The 19,819-nt window shown below is 33.1% G+C and overlaps 1 protein-coding gene across 1 annotated transcript; it reads right to left on the bottom strand.

The window, feature by feature from the left end:
* Positions 1 to 5,586: 5,586 nt before the first annotated feature.
* Positions 5,587 to 19,352, bottom strand: LOC148306122 (uncharacterized). The gene is made up of 3 exons (XM_088265571.1): positions 19,217 to 19,352; positions 10,845 to 11,085; positions 5,587 to 10,065 (listed from the first exon to the last, which is right to left on the bottom strand). Exons 1-3 carry the CDS (start codon positions 19,234 to 19,236, stop codon positions 8,968 to 8,970), a joined length of 1,359 nt encoding a protein of 452 aa, XP_088121697.1. The 5' UTR covers positions 19,237 to 19,352; the 3' UTR covers positions 5,587 to 8,967.
* Between the last annotated feature and the right edge of the window lie 467 nt (positions 19,353 to 19,819).

Raw genomic sequence — 19,819 nt, 5'->3', positions numbered from 1 at the left:
TATATATATATAAATATATATATATGTGTGTGTGCATATATTAAAGTATGATTCTATTTTAGTTCTCCATAATCTGAGATATAGAATAAATATCAATTTTCATATAATTCTTCTATATACATAATACTATGGTGTTTCTATGGTGATATCGCCATGTAAAACCGTGGCATTTTAACAGATTTAGAACAATATGTATTTGTAACAAAATGGCGTATTAAGGGGGATGGAAATGTAGTATTTTTGTATATATTTATTTTACCATAATCTCATTACCAACCAAAATAACTTATCTTTTTTAAATGTATTTTTTAAAACCTCGAAACATCTACACATTTGCAATGTAAAAGTTACACAAGCTAGTCTGGGTACGAATATGCAACCCTGAGTGCCCTAGCCATTGCTGTTCTTCTCCTCTTCCTGCCTACAATCTTTCTGCATTTCATTTTCTGATAGCAGTAATATCCTCCACCCTTTGCTCCTTCACTCATGTCATCCTAATTTTGTCAAATTTATTCCACTCCTTAACACCTCATATGAAAACCACCTCATACGTCTGATGCTGTGCCCTATGCACCATTAAATCAGAGAAATAATCTTAGATTTTCTCTATCTTTTGCTTTAACTGAACTTACTCATGTTTCAATTAAAATAAATTCAAGTCATTATTCATGCAACAACAAAAAATATTGATCATTAATTATATTGTATAAATGTGAGGTGATCAGTTTACAATCCCAATTCTTGACCAATCAAGGAGTGGAATATATTTGAAGGGATATATCGCTCACTCCTTTCAAGAATGTTATAAATCAAAAATCGTCAATTTTCAGTTGTGCGTGTTTTCGGAATGCCCAGAAAATGTACTATATCCCAGCAAAAGCGGCATATTTTTAACTTAATATTTACCCGCTGCAGAGCAGAAAGTGCTGTTCTTACATTTTGACGAAAAGGTATTGCTTAATTATTCTTTTAAATGTATTAAATATTTTTCAAATGGAGAAAAAACCTTCAGGTTTTACCTAAAAAGATCTGTTGCACAGTAAAAAGTTCAATAAGTGGCTTGATATTTATTTTTAATACATTGTGTTATATTTTTAAACATAAAAAACGTTCACCTGAAAAATCAAGTTTTTTTATTTATGAAGTTCTTGAAAGGAGTGAGCGATATGTGACGCATGTGAGTGTGTTTAGTATGAAGGACAGAGGAAGAAAAACGAGAATCTGTTAGTTTAAAACATATTCAAAGATAAAAAAGAAAATTAAATTATATATTTATTTTATTGTTATGTTACTCCTTGTGTATAAAATGCCTCTATCCATTAATCTTGCCAGAAACCTATGACTTTGTATTCCTTTCGATGTAACAAAAATAAATACATTTTCCTTTCAAATACTTTTGGTATTTTACTTGTAACTATTAATTATATTATCCTATTGTTTAGTTTTATTGAATTGTAAATCTAGTTTTATTTTAAGCATTATAATTCATTATTCTTACTTCATTCCTCGTTTTGGTTATAGAATAATTATTATAATATTATCATCTCTGTACTTATTATTGTTTTGTGTGTATAGAAAACGCTTGTTTATTTTTTATTCGCAACTTATTATCGAATTGTATGAAAAATGCCATTTTCCAAATGTGGTCTTACCTTTTTTAGTTGTTATTTTATTCTAATTGTTTTACTAAATGTGTTATTCTGTAATCTTTTAAGAATGCTTGAAAAACGCAAATGGTATTATTTTTTTGATGATTATTTTTACAGTCTGACACTTCTTCTTCTCTTTTAGCCTTCTGCCCTCCACTGCTGGATATAGACCTCTTTTCTGTATTCTTCTATACAGTTTGAGACCAAAAGTATGAATTACACATGGCAAAATTATGCAAAATATATAAGTTTTGAAATACTTCTTTGTTTCTAACCCTTGTTCGGACCTCATGGTGCATAGAGCACGGATCATTTTCCGTTTAAAAAGCGGGTAAACTTATAAGAAATGTGGAATATATAAATAACAATTAACTGTATGTCTCATAAGTTATATTTTATCTGCAAACAGTGGGCAGTCAAAAAAAGTATTCAGTGATGTAATTCCTGATCATTGTTGTTTACTCCCTATTAGCTGGGAGAGCATCCTTTTAAGGATGCTGAGGACTTTTGTATCACCCTTTAGACTTTATTAAGCTCCAAACTTTTTATCTATATTCCAATATAAATATTGGCATAATAATCTTTTAGTCATTTATGTTTTCCAATGATGTACGTTTCCATTTTTATTTTGTATTTAAAACTGACTAAATAACTAACTTACTTTAATTCTGATTCCCCCCGGCGGTAGGCGGAGTGGATAGAACACCACACCACTGTCTTAGCAAACAGTCCGCTTTTTCCACATTCATGCATCTTCTCATACAAACCCGCCAATTTCGTCAATTCCTGATCTGTCCACCAAGTATATGAATAACTCGGCAATGACAAGTTTTCCTCTCTCTTCCTCTGCTTCTATTACATTCTATTATTAGTAAACACATTCCACATGTTCAAACCATCTCAACACATATTTCTTAATTTCATAGAATTTGTTTATCTCAGCCTTGCATTCTTTCCTTATTTTGCCATTCAAAAATCATACATTCAGCATTCAATCTACTTTAATCTGTCTTTGGCCAACTCAATGCTTCATTTCCATACATTAATAGGTAACGGTTTCTAATACTTTTTATTAATTGAGTGATTAGGATAAATGGTATTTAAAATTCATACAACTCGAAAAAATGGTATTAACAACCGGATTCAAAATATGCCAAATCTGTTTAATTTTTTGAATAATGTGCAATAAGCAGTTTCTTCCATGAAAATCTATTATATTTTTATTATTTTTTATTGTCTAATATAACTGTAATTTTCTTTCTAAATGAAGTGTACCGATCCCCACTACTGTAATGTACTATACTAAACCTGTTAGGTACATTAAGGCAAGATGGACTCCCCTTACAACCAGTAAACAAGTAATATTGTATGTACAGATATATCGTAGAATGACTTTTAAAAATTAATTATGTTTTATCATTTTAAGTTTTGCCTCAAACTATTGTTACTATGGAAATAAAACATTTTAATTCCTTGACATTCTGTTTTTCTATCCGTATGTCTTATCCCCCACATTGCACTGTACGGGCAACCCTAAGATACACGACTCCTGGGCAGACCACCAAAGGAATGGATCGACAGCTGGGAATCGACATTGCAGGATCGCTAATCCCTCTTAAAAATAGGCCATAGGGCCTACATCAAGCAGAAGATGAAGAAAAAATGTATCCACAAGAGACCCGTACATACAATCAGTTTAGAACTTGCACAAGCTAGTGCTAGTGTGGATATGCAACACCTATGTAGCCATTTCTGATATTCTATATATATGTAAATATATTTTTTTTTGGCAAAGCACCCAAAATTGAGTGATAAATGCCATAATAATGATTTAACTTGAAGTTGCTTAAACGTTTTTGCCATACTTTTCAAAATGCTTTATGGTCATGTCAGTGGTGTCAATGGTGCGGTCGCACTATTGACATTTTGGTAGTTCATTAATAAGAGGTGCTGGACATTCAGCGGGAAGGACAAACCCTCCGAGCGAATGTCCTGAAGGAACTCGAGGTTAGGCATTAAGGGTTAGTTAAATAATATATGATCAGCAGTCTCATCCTTCTCTCCACACGCGCATAATGAACAGGTTAGTATGTTAATTTTTTTGAGGTGGGATGCAAGTATAGTATGTCCCATCCTCAGCCTGCGCAGAAGGGACACATTCAGCTTGGGTATTTTGATTTTGCGGAACCAAGGGGATTTGGGTATTACGGGTTGAAATAAGATCCAGTGGATGCTACAGAAAATATTTTATTCCACTCACCGCTTGCACCAGTTTTGAGCTTACTAAGGTAGTCAGGAATGGGAAGGGACTCTTTTTATATATTCTAATAGTACTGGAAGCATTAATGATGATGAGGGGATGACGAAAACAGTAGTGAAGATTTTTTCAACATATTTACATTGTGAAACAAGAAAAGCAGAAAGCCGGTGGTAGATTCCAGTCTTCAGAATCCCGAATGCTTCTTCTTCTTCGTTTTTTCTTCTTCCTCCTTATAGATCCTCGGATGTGTTTGTACTGTGGACTTGAGATGTGGACTGGCGGCTGTCACGCCATCGCTTTGGAGGTCTTCCAGGTGATCTTCCGTCTGGGTTCTCTTGAAGAGCACTTCGGGCCAGTCTATTTTCTCGCATTCTATTGACATGGGAATTCCAGAATCGTCTTCGCTGTCTTCACCATCTGACTATATCCTCTGTACTACACATTTTCCCATTTTCAAAGTGTCTTTTTCAGTCTCTTAATGTGTTTCCGGTTATGCACCTCAATGTCCTCATTTCTGAAGTTCATAGAAGAGATTTGGTTTTCACTGTGTCAACTCTGGTCTCTATTCCATATCGCTCACTCCTTTCAAGAACGTCACACATCAAAAAACTTGATTTTTCAGGAGATCGTTTTTAAAGTTTGAAAATATAATAAAATGTATTAAAAATAAATATCAAGCCACTTATTGAACTTTTTACTGTGCAACAGATCTTTTTAGGTAAAACCTGAATATTTTTTCTCCATTTGAAAAATATATAGTATATTTCAAAAAATAATTAAACAATACCTTTTCTTCAAAATGCAAAAACAACACTTTCTGCCCTGTAGCGGGTAAATATTAAGTTAAAAATATACAGATATAGTACATTTTCTGGGCATTTCGAAAACATGCACAACTGGAAATTGACAATTTTTGATAAATGACGTTGTTGAAAGGAGTGAGCGATATGTGGTAATCGGTCTTAAACATGTCTCATATATACTTGCTTTGCTTTCAAAATTCATGTGTTTGAAGAATTTCCAGATTTTTTTCTCTTTCTCACTCCGATGTTACAACTGCTTTATTGACCTGTCATAGACTCTCATCATAGAGATGAATATCTTGGATGCAGTGCCGAGAAGTTCAGGGTTCGGAGAGTAATGCAGAGATAGAACCAGAATGTAGAGAAGAGGTGGAGCTAGTACATTTGAGTCGGTATTGTAGACTCCGCCTCCGTAGTGTAATGGTCAGCACGCTCCGCTACCGTTCTGGAGGTCCCGGGTTCGATTCCCAGGGGGGGACAAATATATAAATGTGATTTTTTTTCACTCTAATTCAATTCAATGTTACCCTGGACTGGTACCTGAAGCGGAGGGCTGATCACCTTTCCTTCATCTGTTGACAATCAAGATAACACTGCGTTTATATGACGCAGTGCCCTATGCACCATTGGGTGCGGATAAGGGTTAGAAGAAGAAGAAGATTGTAGACTAGCAAAAAATGAGACTCCCCAATGTGAGTTTTTCTTATCATCATACATTTTACGATAGTCCCATATTAAGGTATATTGAAACAAGTCCCGTGGTCTTATACGGTCTGATACATAACTTAGGTTAACAATTTTTAAATAAAAGGGAAGAGAGGAAGAGAAAATCCAAAACTAAAAGAAAAAGCAGGCATTATGTCATAAAAAGATCTTTTTGAAAAAAAAAAACTGGACGTTTAATATAACATTTTTTTCCTAAGAACATCTATATAGTCATACAAGTAAAATATTCCTAATTTATAATACATTCTGTCAATTTCTTAAAATACTAGATAAAATACATAATTTAATTTGGCTTAGAACTAAAGATAATACTAGCCATTAATCTGGCCTTTTCAATTGGTAAGTATAATATACTGAGTTAGTAGGCCTGCACTTTGATAGAATGATTTAATTAATTTGATGCAATTGACATTTCTATTGACCCCCAGTGCTGTACAGCGTTTTCACTTGATGTACACAGCATAAGAAATGCGTATATTTATATTTAAATATGTATAATTGATATGTAGTGCTATTTTTGGGAGAAAAACGCAGCAGCATACAAGCTAGCATACCAAAAGTTTGCAATATTAATTGTGTCTTAATTTTTGTTCACAAATTCTGGATTAGGCTGAATTCTGCACAAATTCTTTAAAAAATTATACAAATGCTGCATTTTAAAACAAAACTTACTAAACTCAACCATAGATGTTGCCAAAGAAGTAGTATGTGCAAGAAGTTAAATGCATGTTTATAACTCTTTATAAATATGATAAATTTTCAAAAGTTCAGCTTAAGTTATAAGCCCTATGTAGATAAAGGGAGGGTCAGAACTGTCGAGAATAAAGGGTCGACGAGGTGTGGGCAGAAGGCAGATCTCCTGGCTCCGGAATATACGAGATTGGACGGGGATCAGAACCGTTCAGGCGCTGATTAGAGCTGCCCGAGACAAGGACAATTACTCTCAAGTGACAGTCGACGTCAGGGGGACCTGACATGACATGCACAGAAAAAGAAGGAGATAAAGTATCATCTTTCCACTGTAATTTCAGTTGTAGAGAAATTTTAGCATTCAATGAACAACCGAAGAAAACTGCACACATCAAATATCATCATCAGGAATCAGATAGACAAAGACAGTAGCATAAGCGGGATCAGACCCCCAGGAAGACCAACTAAACGGTAGAGGGATAGCTGGCCTTCCACCTCCCAGGAGTGGACCGGAGAATGACAGGACTTAGTCCTAGAAAAAAGAAGAAGAAGAAGATCTGGAATCATACAGATGGGTTCAGAATGTTCAAGTACACGTCTTAGTAATAAACACTTAAGCAAATTATCCATACAAAACTTAATTCTTACAAACTATGTACATAAACAGGTTTCTTAAACATTAAAAGGTCATAAATATAAAATACTGATTGTGAAATATCTTGTCGTAAATGTAACATCTTATTTTTTAAATTACACTCTTACATATTGACTATATTCTCTTGACTTGTCTGAAATGTCACATTCAAAATGACATCATTACCCAAATATGGTCATAACAGGTGAAGATGTTCATCTATCTCAAAGATAAAAGTAAATAAAGTAATCTCATAAATAAAAAGTCGTAAATATAAAATGTCCGCCTCCATAGAGTAATGGTCAACACGCTCGACTATCATTCTGAAGGTCCCGGGGTTCGATTCCCAGGGGGGGGTCAAATAAATATAAGTGATTTTTTCACTCTAATATTTATTCAATATCACCCTGGACTGGTATCTGAAGCGGAGGGCTGATCACCTTTCCTTCATGTGTTAACGATCAAAATAACACTGCGTTTATATGCAGTGCCCTATGCACCATTGGGGTGCGGATAAGGGTTTGAATGAAATATAAAATACTGATTGTTCGTGAAATGTCTTGTCATATTAAAATTGTCATTAATTGAATATCATATTTTTCTGGGAAATCACACTCTTACATATCGACTATGTTCTATGTTCTATGTCTGGAATCGCTCACTCCTTTCAACAACGTCATATATCAAAAATCGTCAATTTTCAGTTGTGCATGTTTTCGGAATGCCAAGAAAATGTACTATATCCCAGCAAAAGCGGCATATTTTAAACTTAATATTTACCCGCTATAGGGCAGAAAGTGTTGTTTATGCTTTTTGAAGAAAAGCTATTGTTTAATTATGTTTTTAAATATACTAAATATTTTTCAAATGGAAAAAAAAAACCTTCAGGTTTTACCTAAAATGATCCGTTGCACAGTAAAAAGTTCAATAATTTGCTTGATATTTATTTTTAATACATTGTATTATATTTTTAAACTTTAAAAACGTTCTCCTGAAAAATCAAGTTTGAAAATCAAGTTTGACGTTGAAAGGAGTGAGCGAAATGTCATATTCAAAATGACATCATTACCCAAATATGATCATAAAAAGTGAAGATGTTTTTTCATCCATCCGAGAGATGAAAGGAGCTTAGTATTTGATTAACTTTTTAGAAATTTATATGATATAAAAAATTAAGTTATCAGAATCAAATATGGCAATCTTGAAATCTTATACAGTGGAACCTCTCGTGAGTTATTCGCATACCGAGCAAATAAATTATGTGAAAAAGTTGCTTCCTTGAGGAGTGACATTTCGCTTATGAGTTGCAGAGTCCCCTTTTCACGACATTCGCTTGTGAGCTGGGACTTCCAAGCTAGTTAAAACAAAGAATGTTTCACTTAGTGAGTGTTTCGAATTATGCTTGTTTTGAAAGGTTCCACAGTATTTGTTATTACTTGTCAATTTACCACCTTCAATCAGGTATGGTTTCCAAAAGAGGTAATAAAAATTATTAACCTGCTTACGCTGTTTGCTTTCAATATACCTAAATTGTCATCTGACGGGTTATATGGCTCACAGATTATATCACTTGGCATTTGAAAAACTAAAATATGTGCCTTTAAACCTGATAGATATTAATAGTTTTCAACATTTTAGGAGGGTCCTTGTTTCCTTGTTCTTTGTTCACAAATCAGGGTTTCTCCACTTAAGAGTTATTTTTACAACCGAAAAATAGTGGAGAAATCCATATTTGTGAACAAGGATTTGAACCAAAATGTTGCGAATAAAGTAACTGGTCAAATTATAAGTATCAAAAAAATCTAACTAATCATGTTTTCTAGCATCTCCCAATATGAAAAATAATTCGGAAAGTATCTTGCATACATTTACTCTGCTAAATAAAGCAAAGTCAAATCAACTATAGATACTACCCTCAAACTCCCACATGATGCAACATATGAATGGAATCATATATTTATATATGAGTTCCAAAATTTTATAATTGTGGTTGTCAATTTGGGTAAAATGATGAATTTTACATGTATATAATGTGATCCCTTAAAACCATCCTATAACAGCTCGTAAGCCCTGTTAATTCCCAGACTTCCATACAGACTTCATCTTTGTTAAGATTTCAAAATGTATAAATAGTTCTGTTCAAAAGCAGTATTTTAGGAAAACAAGCACTCAGATGATGAAATGTTAAACACACATTAAAATTTATTAAAATTTATGCAACTCCTGGTGGGAATGTCTGGTTGGATCCTTGTCATGTTTTTTAATAACTAATGGCTTCAATTTGCTTCTAATTTTCACCAATCTCTTGTTGACCTTTTCCGTTTTCTCGTTGTCCTCATTGAGATCTGGCATGGATTTGCTATGATGGACACTCGGCTCCGGTGTCTGACCGATGTTCCTCTTGGCGTAGTACCTTGGCATGCTGAAATCAAACTCGGCAAAAATGACATCAGGAGTTTTGGCTATGCTTTGAAGACTAGTTTCTGCCTTGTACTCAGGAATGTTAGGGGTCTCTGCAAAGAATTTAGGGAGAGCTCCTTTGATAACTGGCGTGTCGGGTATTCTGCTTATTAAGGAGTATTCTCCGCTCGGATGAGAATCCATTTCTGCTGACGAGATTGTAAACACTTCGTCGCTTTGCGATTTGTTCGGTTGGTCTGGTTCTATCAGGTTCGGTACGGAAAGGAAAGAAGCGCTTCTCTGAGGCAGTTTGGCCAGCAAATTTTTCAAATTCTTGGCGCTGTCCACTCTCTTGATCAGGTCCTGTCTGGAGTTATTTCTCGTCATGCTTTTGACGCTGTCGGTTCTTGGTAGGTTGAGTGCGCTGTTTGCTCTCGGCATGTTGTGTCTAAGTTCTGCTGTTCTGGTCAGATGAAGGCTCTTGGTGCTATCTTCTCGAATGACAACTTTCTGAGGTGGAGTATCTGGTATTTTTTCGGGAGTATCTAAATGACTTAACTTGTCTTCTACTTTTGGTGACATGCCTTTGGCGAATTTCATAGAAATCCCTTCATCCGGAGATTCTGGTGACTTGGGTTTATCCTCGTCTTCTTCATCTATCTTGTACAATTCATCTTGAAACATGATTTCGAAATCTGAATAAGGTTTTTTCTCCGGTTCCAGATCTGATTCGCCTTTCTTTTCTTTTTCATTATCCTTTTCTTGGTCTTTAAAAGATACCACTTTTCCCATATGACCATTGTAGTAATCATTTTCTTTATTGTTGTTATTCAAAATATTATCTTCCAGTTCTAGTCTCTTAAATTCTGGATCATCCTTGAAGATCATTGACTTAGAGAACACCTGTGGAACAAAAACAAAACAAAAATTATCATGAATGTATATAAAGTCAATAAGAAGTGTCACACTTTCTACACAATGTTTCTATGACTAGATTTTACATTTTGAATAATTTTGTGATGTTAAAAAATTCTATGCATTAATGATCTTGATTGGTGAATAAAAGGATATTTGAAGCAAATTGATATGAACAGATGAAAATGATTGGAGTGTTCGTTGGTATAATTTCTCCATATAATATATTGTAAAGAAAAATGAGGTTTACAATTTGAACTACGGAATAAAAGCTACTCTTAATTTTAATAATTTTAAATTAGAAAAATAGGTGAAAAATAAGATAAAGAACAAAGAAATGTTCAAGAAAATAATTAAAATCAGTAATAAAATAAGTAATCTTAAAAGACATATCGGCAGTGTAATGGCAAAGGGGTATATCTGTCAAATTTTTCATTTTCTAAGTTTGTTTCACAAAATGTCTAAAATAGTGTATTTCATAATCTGGCAAAAGGATATATATAGCTATAGTTGCAATACTTATTTAATTCTATTACGATATGTACATATAAAAATGCATTAAAAAAATGAGTTATTTAATTTCACATGTTTGTTTTTACTCTCCTGTAAAATTTGGTCTGAGACAGATATACCCCTTTGCCTTTACACTACCGATATAAATGTAAAAAAATCACCAATTTATATGAATTAGAATATCTCCAGGAAGTTCATTCACACACCGAACTACTCATCGGACACCTCCTCCTGCGAGTCATCTTCACCATTACCTGGTAGATGTTGGGAGCCAGGATGGGCACCTCCAGCAAGACCTCGCGATGGGCGTCCAGGTGGCGGTAGTAGAGATGGTTGTTATTGTCGGCGCCCGGCTGCGCGGTGACCGGCAGGCCCTCCACGCTGGCGCCGCCATTGGTCACCCCGCCGCCGTCTCCCTCCCGCTCGTACTCCGCTATGCTTTCGTCCCAGCAGAACCTCTCCTCGATGCAGTTCCAGTACAAGCTCTCCAGGCAGCTGCAACATTATCATGACATGCAACTTGGACCATGTTTCCAAACATCTTTCACTCTTATTTGGACACACTTAAAATATCCAAATGTCAAAACCCTTATCCACAACCTGGTGTAACATTTATTCAGGTATTGTACAGCTTTACATTTAGTAAAAGTATATAATAAAAAATAGTTACATTCATAAATAAAAGAAAACCAACGTGGTGCATAGGGCACTGTATCATATTAACGCAGTGTTATTTTATTATTATTTTTTAAAGAGAAATATTTGTAATAATTAAATTGTCTTAGTGTTTTTAAAACAAAGTTACATTTTAATTATAAAATGGAAAATCACAATGTTAGTGCTTAATATATGGTAAAAGAAATATTTGTGTTTTTATTATTTACAAAAATATTTCGATTTCATACTATTTCTGTGAACTTAAGCGGCTCATTATTAGAAATAGGTATCAAATTGTGGTGAAGTGGGTTCGAACCGAGAAGCTCTGACTCAAGAGTCCGCGACACTAACCACGGGACCACAACCCGACACATGTTGTGAATAAAATCTTCTTCCTCCTCGATGGTGCATAGGGTACTGTATCATATAAACGCAGTGTTATCTTGATCGTTAGCACATGAAGGAAAGGTGATCAGTCCTCCGCTACAGGTAACAAGTCCAGGGTATTTTTTTAAAGCATAGAATGGCTTTGCATATAGAATTGAATACTTTTGCAAATGTCAAGTTAAATAATATTATAATTGTAAATCACGTTAAACTTATTATTTGACTATAAATTGATTCCGTTAAGTTTTTTAAAAAAATAAGTAAAAGGTTGTATATAATTGGGTTCTTTCTCTCTAGGATGAGCTAGATATTTGTAGGGAAGGGAATGTTGGCGTTTGGTCGTTTATTGGGCAGACAAAGAATACGTGGTAAAGGTCTTCTTCATCAAAACAAAATCCGCAAATGAGGGAGTCAAAGACACCAATCTTTACAAGGTGTGTAAAAACAAATGGCACAAGTCAAAAGTGTCGTGTTGTTGTCCCGTGGTTGGTGTAGCGGACTCTCGAGTCAGAGTTTCTTGGTTTGAACCCACTCTATCACAATTCGGTATTATTTTTTGACATCTCATCAAAGGTGAAGAAGAATATACAAGTCTGGGCATTTACGGGGCTGACGACCATCATAGACTGATTTAAGTGATCACTTTACACACGTGTAACATTCACCAATACTGCCTATTATTGACAACCACACTACTCAAATTCTTGGAAGTTCTATATATTAGAAACTAATTTCGAAACGTTGTTCTTGAATCACTAGAACTTCACTAGACACATCTATTAATGAGATGAAAAGAAGCTTTTTATTGAGTAGAAACTCTTTTATTAGTATGTGAGGTCCGAATCCTGGATTATAAGCACATATATGAGAAACACCAGAAATTATCATTTTTATTTTTATTATTTTAGCTTATAATTTGACCAGTTAATTTATTTACAACATTTCGAGTGTGTCCAAATACTTGTTCAATAAAAAATAATATGAAAAATAACTCCTTTCATTGGAGATAATCCAGATTTGTGAACAAGTATTTGGATGTTCACTCAAAATGTTGTAAACTATTTGATACCTATTTCTAATAATGAGCCGCCTAGGCTCACAAAAATAGTAAATAATAAATAATAAATAAATAATAAAACCCTTATCAGCACCCAATGGTGCATAGGGCACTGCGTCATATAAACGCAGTGTTATCTTGATCGTTTACACATGAAGGAAAGGTGATCAGCCTTTCGCTTCAGGTACCAGTCTAGGGTAGTATTGAATAAATATTACAGTGAAAAAATCACTTATATTTATTTTACCCCCCTTGGGAATCGAACCCGGGACCTCCAGAACGGTAGCCGAGCGTGCTGACCATTACACTACGGAGGCGGACAATAATAAAAACACAAATATTTCATTTTTGTTAATAAAAAAGGTCGCCTCAGGGTAGCCAGGCTGCAGGTTTCCCACTCGTGATATAAACGATTCAACAGTTTGAGTGGATATTAGTTGCTGATGAAATATGTCAGTATGTCGTACTCGCAATTGCGATCGGGTATTCCTTGGCATTATTGAAATGAATTGCGTTTAATTGCTTCAAACGATTCAACCAATACATTCTCACATATCGACGGCCCCTACGTAAAGTACTCCATCTGCAAATCTGTTACTTTACAGGAGAGAGCTTAGATTTTATTATTTTTAAATTAAATGTATTTTTTTTATTATTAATTAACGGTTTTATCTGAAATTCTAAAGTATTGTAGTATTATACATTCAAAACCACGATAAAATATTTTTTAAAACTTTGTGCTTTGTCAAAATTTGGAAGTTAGCGTTTTAGGAGTTCAGTTCATTTTTAAAATTTGATGTGGATAGCGTCTTATACGCCTGAGAACTAGGCGTAATTTACTTTATATGTATATATATATATATATATATATATATATATATATATATATATATATATATATATATATATATATATATATATATATATATATATATATATATATATATATATATATATATATATATATATATATGTATATATATATATATATATATTTATATATATATATATATATAAATATGTATATATATATATATATATATTATATATATATATATATATATATATATATATATATATATATATATATATATATATATATATATATATATATATATATATATATATATATGTATTTATATATATTTTATTTTTTATATTTTTTTGTTTATTTATATTTATAGATAACGGTCAGTTGATAACGTACACCAAATATCTAAAAATTGATAAAAATGTAGTTAGAGCACTTTACGTAGGGCACGTCGATATGAACATAACTATTGCCAACAGTGACCAATATTTTTTTTAACAATTGATTTAAGCGAATATCAAATGTTACATATGGCTGTTATCATCTTTGTCTACTAGGTATGATTCATAAGGGGGACAAATTAATATAATTTTACATGCATAAAGTCCACCTTCATTGTTTAGTAGCTAGCACATTTATCCTGGGGGTTCCGTGTTCGATTCCCAGGGAGTGGGGTAAAATAAACACAAGTGCTTTTTTCATTCTAAAATTTGTTCAACATTACTCTGAACTTGTACCTCAAACGCAGGACTGATCACCTTGCGTTCATGTAATAAAAACGATAAAGCGACCATTGCATCAATTTGGTGCAGTGCCCTATGCACCTTTGTGCGGGGAGTTGTCAGTAGTAGTAGTAGTATATATATATAAACAAAAAAATGTTGTGAATAAAATAATCTTATCAAATTATAAGCTGCATTAAAATATGATAAAAAAATATATGGTTATGTATGAGTTCCAAAAATTTGACTTGTGGTGGTCAATCGTGGGTGTAATGGTGAATATTGCACATGTCGCCCACTCCTTTCAAGAACGTCATAAATCTAAAAACTTAATTTTTCAGGAGAATGTTTTTAAAGTTTAAAAATATAATACAAAGTATTAAAAATAAGTATCAAGCCTCTTACTGAACCTTTTACTGTGCAACAGATCTTTTAAGGTAAAACCTGAAGGTTTGTTCTCCATTTGAAAAATATTTAGTATATTTAAAAAAAATTATTAAACAATACCCTTTCTTCAAAATGCAAAAACAAAACTTTCTGCCCTGTAGCGGGTAAATATTAAGTTCAAAATATGCCTCTTTTACTGGGATATAGTACATTTTCTGGGCATTCCGGAAACATGCACTACTGAAAATTGACGGTTTTTGATTTATGGCGTTCTTGAAAGGAGTGAGCGATGTGTAAAGTCACTTGGCAGGTTGCAAGCCCTGTGAGTGCCCACACTTCCTATACTTCTTCATCTATATTGAGATGCTTAAATGTAAAACATAACTGCTAATTAAGCGGAGAAACAGAGATTTGTGAAGGATTTGGACACGCCCAAAATGTTATGAGACGGGTTGCATTTACATTGATTTTAAGCACACTAAACACTTAATATGTTATTAGATTAAAACCAATATTTTTAGCTTTTCCACTTTATATTTATTTGACCAGCGACCGGGTTTCGTCGTTACCGACATCATCAGACTGGTGGGATGCTATACAAATTGTTATGTTATATATAAAACAAGGCAGGAGTTAATAACCATGATTTGATATAATTTTGTTGAGAAATTAATTTAATTTGAGTGAATTTAAGTATTGTATGATATTAATATAAAAAATATTATAATAAAAAAAAAAATTATTAATATCATACAATACTTAAATTCACTCAAATTAAATTAATTTCTCAACAAAATTATATCAAATCATGGTTATCAACTTCTGCCTTGTTTTATATATAACATAACAATTTGTATAGCCTCCCACCAGTCTGATGATGTCGGTAACGACAAAACCCGGTTGCTGGTCAAATTAAAATATAGTGGAAAAGCTAAAAATATTGGTTTTAATCTAATAACATATTAAAATGCAATTCCATCATGAAGTGTCAGTGGATAATATAAGAAAAAAACTTAATATGTTTTTATTTTATTTTATACTTATAAGTGTGTGAACAGCAGTATGGTAGTGACGGGTAGTATTGTTTGCATGCTGTTGTAGTGATTGTCCTGACGAAGAGACGGGGCAAAAATCTAGGTGAGTGATCATGTACTAATATAACTATAGTTTTTGTAAAAAAATTAATAATAAAAGTATGTATAGTTAACTAACTAACTAACTAACCATCACGCCGCTTCCCCACAGGGGTAGGCAGATAGAATAGGACGCCACACCACTCTGTGTTTGCAAACATTCTTCGCCTCTTCCACGTTCATGTATCTCCTCACACATACCCGCCGATTGTATAGTTTCATTCAGTAAACCCAATTAAATCGACTTTTAAAAACAGTTCTCTTCCTAATTGGGTGATAAAATTTAAATTATTGTAACGCTATCGAACTCTTTTGACATATCGCTCACTCCTTTCAAGAACGTCATATATCAAAAAACTTGATTTTTCAGGAGAACGTTTTTAAAGTTAAAAAATATAATACAATGTATTAAAAATAAATATCAAGCCACTTATTGAACTTTTTACTGTGCAACAGATCATTTTAGGTAAAACCTGAAGGTTATTTCTCCATTTAAAAAATATTTAGGATATTTAAAAAATAATTAAACAATACATTTTCTTCAAAATGCGAAAACAACACTTTCTGCCCTGTAGCAAGTAAATATTTAGTTAAAAATATGCCGCTTTTGCTGGGATATAGTACATTTTCTGGGCATTCCGAAAACATGCACAACTGAAAATTGACGATTTTTGATCTATGACGTTCTTGAAAGGAGTGAGCGATATGAGTTGTCAAAATGATTTAGAAGGTATTGCAAAAACAATTATTACCAACATTGAAAAATAGTGGGTACTTAATTTTATAACTTCGGGCAATGTTTCATAACAACTAATGATAAAGGTAATAAATAATGATAAAGGTACATAGAATACGAGAGAGAAACAAACACAAGGTATTGTTTATAATTCATAACATGTTGTCGTGACGTTTATGCAAAGTACTATAGAACAAAACCATATTTTTCATCTTATTAACGACTGTAGCTAATTTTCACATAATATAGGGTGATACAGAATGAATGGAATTTTTGAAAAACGTAGTACATATCCTAGCGCCCTTAGGGCGTTTGTCCACTACACCGAATTACACGGAATTGTACCGTCCGACAGGTCAGTTAGCGTTCATAAACGATGATTGCCTTGGATTAGCTTGTGCTTTTGTCCATCTTTCCACTACCCGGAATTTTACCATCCGGCAGTCCGGTTTTGAAAAATGAAAGCGACGACAGTTTAGCGTGATCGAATTTACGCGCAACTTGTTCACGCACCGATCAAGAGCTCCGATCCGAAGAAAGATGGACAAAAGCGCAAGCCAATCCAAGCCAATCATCGTTTTAAAACGCTTTTTAAACTGACAGGCCAGACCGTAAAATTCCGCGTATTTCCGTGTAGTGGACACACGCCCTTGGTGTATTTTGCCAGTTAATAGAACGTTGAAAATTTATAATATGCATCATTAGTCGAAATTGCATATTTTGGAGTTAACGTTTTTTGCCAGTACACCCACGATATGATGTCGGCACAGTGAGTTAGTTAGCAGGTGATAATAATTGCCGAGGAAAATGGAGAATGCAAATTGTGGGAGTCGAGTCGATAATTGTATCTAATTACTATATTATGCAAGAGATTTAGAAAGTCAATTTAAGCAAGCAAAAAAATTATTACATCTAGGTGCAGGTAGAGAGATAATCTACAAAGACGAAATTAGACGCACAGTATACGAGTGCGAGGGAGTTTCAAACAATTATTAGAAATATTATTAAACAAAACACTTGTTTTTTTACCACTTGAGTTTATTTTACGACTAGTTTCGGAAGCTAGGCTTCCATCTTAAAAACAAGTGTTTTCTTCAATAATATCATCATGTCTTACCACAAAGTAAATGCCAAAACAATAAATAAAATAATTATTAGAAACTTTTTGACAACTCAACAAAGATGAAGAAGATTGTTCGAATCTTGGTATTTACATGGTTTATGACCTGTTAAAGGCAGATTTAGTGATCACCTAACAATCACCATTCTATTCATGATTTACAACCACACTACTCGAATTATGGAAGTAGTATTTATTCCTCAATTAACACCTTTCACATGCGAGTTTTTGGCACCATCTATGTAGGTATATATAACTTTTATTTACCATTTATTTGTTAAATATATATTGCTCACTCCTTTCAACAACGTCATAAATCAATATACTTGATTTTTCAGGAGATCGTTTTTAAAGTTTAAAAATATAATACAATGTAAAAAAAAAGTATCAAGCCACTTATTTAAACTTTTTTTACTGTGTACTTTTTTTTTATTTGATCTTTTTAAGTAAAACCTGAATGTTTTTTCTCCATTTGAAAAATATTAAGTATAATTGAAAAACACTACACCCTGCAGCGGGTAAATATTAAGTTAAAAATATGTCGCTTTTGCTGGGATATAGTCCATTTTCTGGGCATTCGGAAAACATGCGCAACTTAAAATAGATGATTTTTGATATACATATGACGTTCTTGAACGGTGAGCGATATGTACAAATAAATACTTAATTAATTATGCATTCATTTTTTAATTCTCTTTCTTATTATTTTTCTGCCAGTTGTAAGCATTGTGGCCTGTTTTTAAGAGGGATTACCCTCCTACGATGTCGATTCCCAGCTGTCAATCCATCTCTTTGGTGGTTTGCTTGGGAGTCGTCTACCTTGGGGTTGTATCTACGTAAAGTGCAAAGTGGGGGAGTCTGGATGGTTCCATTCTCCTCACATGCGCATACCATTGTCTCCTTCGTTGCCTTCGCCACCTAACGACATCTTCCATCTCGCTTATTTCCCTTAACCCTGGTGTTCCTTATTCTATCTCGTAGACTCTTGCTAGATATCCTCCTTTCTTGCCAGAGTCTTCATTTCTGACACTCTTAGAGCGCTTTTTTTCATGAAACGATGAACTAAAATTCTTGATATATTTTTTGATTGAAGGTAATTGCTATTTTTAGCAGTAGGTATATTTTTAAATACATATTTCTTAATTGCTATTTAAGATTCTACAATTTTTTCTATTTTGTTGTCATGGGTAGAATGGTAAAAGTTGCACGTGTGTAAAGTGATCACTTGACCACCCTAAGGTCTTGTAGCCTTGATATGTAAATCAATGACTCTTGCCAGATATGTTAGGATTTTACATATAAGTTAATAAGTTAAATGTAAAAACCTTTTGAAAACCCTGCGGCCTACGTACATATATACCATATTATCTATATATTTAAATTAGATGTCAGAAAACTCATTAGTGTCATATATTGGATATTGTAATTTGACTGTAGGATAAATATCATGTTTAATAGACGAACAACATACGACATAATAATTTAAAATTACTTCATTAATTGATTCGGCAGTCACTTTGTGGTGATTTTTATCCATTCTTCATTTCGATATCTTCAAACGTGACTAAATGAAGCACAATAAAAATATTTTTAGCATAAAAAAATGATTGTCTTACGATTGGAAACATTTGCACATCCTTTGTCCTTTGTATTATGATTCATCTCAAGTCTTTCTGGATCTTCAGCGGTGACCATGTGTGGCAGTCACCCGATGTCAGAATGGTAGGAGTTTGCCTATTGGAGCAGTCATAACTGTGGACCAAAATTGTATCATTTTTTTTGGGAATTATATAGCTTGTACATAAAAAAATAGTAAGATGATGACAATGATTGAAGCCAATTAAATAGTTCCACATATCGGTAGTGTAATGGCAAATGGGTATATCTGTCAAATTTTTCATTTTCTAAGTTTGTTCCACAAAATGTCGAAAATAGTGTATTCAATAATCTGGCAAAAGGATAAAGCTGTAGTTACAATACTTATTTAGTTTTATTAAGATATGTACATATAAAAATACATAAAACAGATGAGTTATTAAATTTCACAAGTCTGTTTTTGCTCTCCTGTAAAATTTGGTCTGAGACAGATATACCCCTTTGCCTTTACGCTACCGAAATATGTTATTATGAATACTGTTGTTTATTAAGAGAGAAAAAACACACATATATAAATATATATATATATATATATATATATATATATATATATATATATATAT

The sequence above is a fragment of the Brachycentrus maculatus genome, unplaced genomic scaffold (genome assembly GCF_059751285.1).
Source record: "Brachycentrus maculatus isolate JH-2025_06_01 unplaced genomic scaffold, ASM5975128v1 h1tg000252l, whole genome shotgun sequence".
Lineage (NCBI taxonomy): Eukaryota > Metazoa > Arthropoda > Insecta > Trichoptera > Brachycentridae > Brachycentrus > Brachycentrus maculatus.
The sequence above is the reverse complement of the archived record's forward strand: the minus strand, read 5'-3'. Positions and strand labels throughout refer to the sequence as shown.

What these genes read in the sequence shown, in the direction of transcription:
- LOC148306122 (XM_088265571.1), bottom strand. Translation starts at nt 19,236, where the DNA reads ATGTGCAAATGTTTCCAATC. An exon ending in ATGTGCAAATGTTTCCAATC is followed by an intron (nt 11,086 to 19,216) that starts GTAAGACAATCA and finishes ATAATGTTGCAG; the next exon opens with CTGCCTGGAGAGCTTGTACT. An exon ending in TGGCTCCCAACATCTACCAG is followed by an intron (nt 10,066 to 10,844) that starts GTAATGGTGAAG and finishes TTTGTTCCACAG; the next exon opens with GTGTTCTCTAAGTCAATGAT.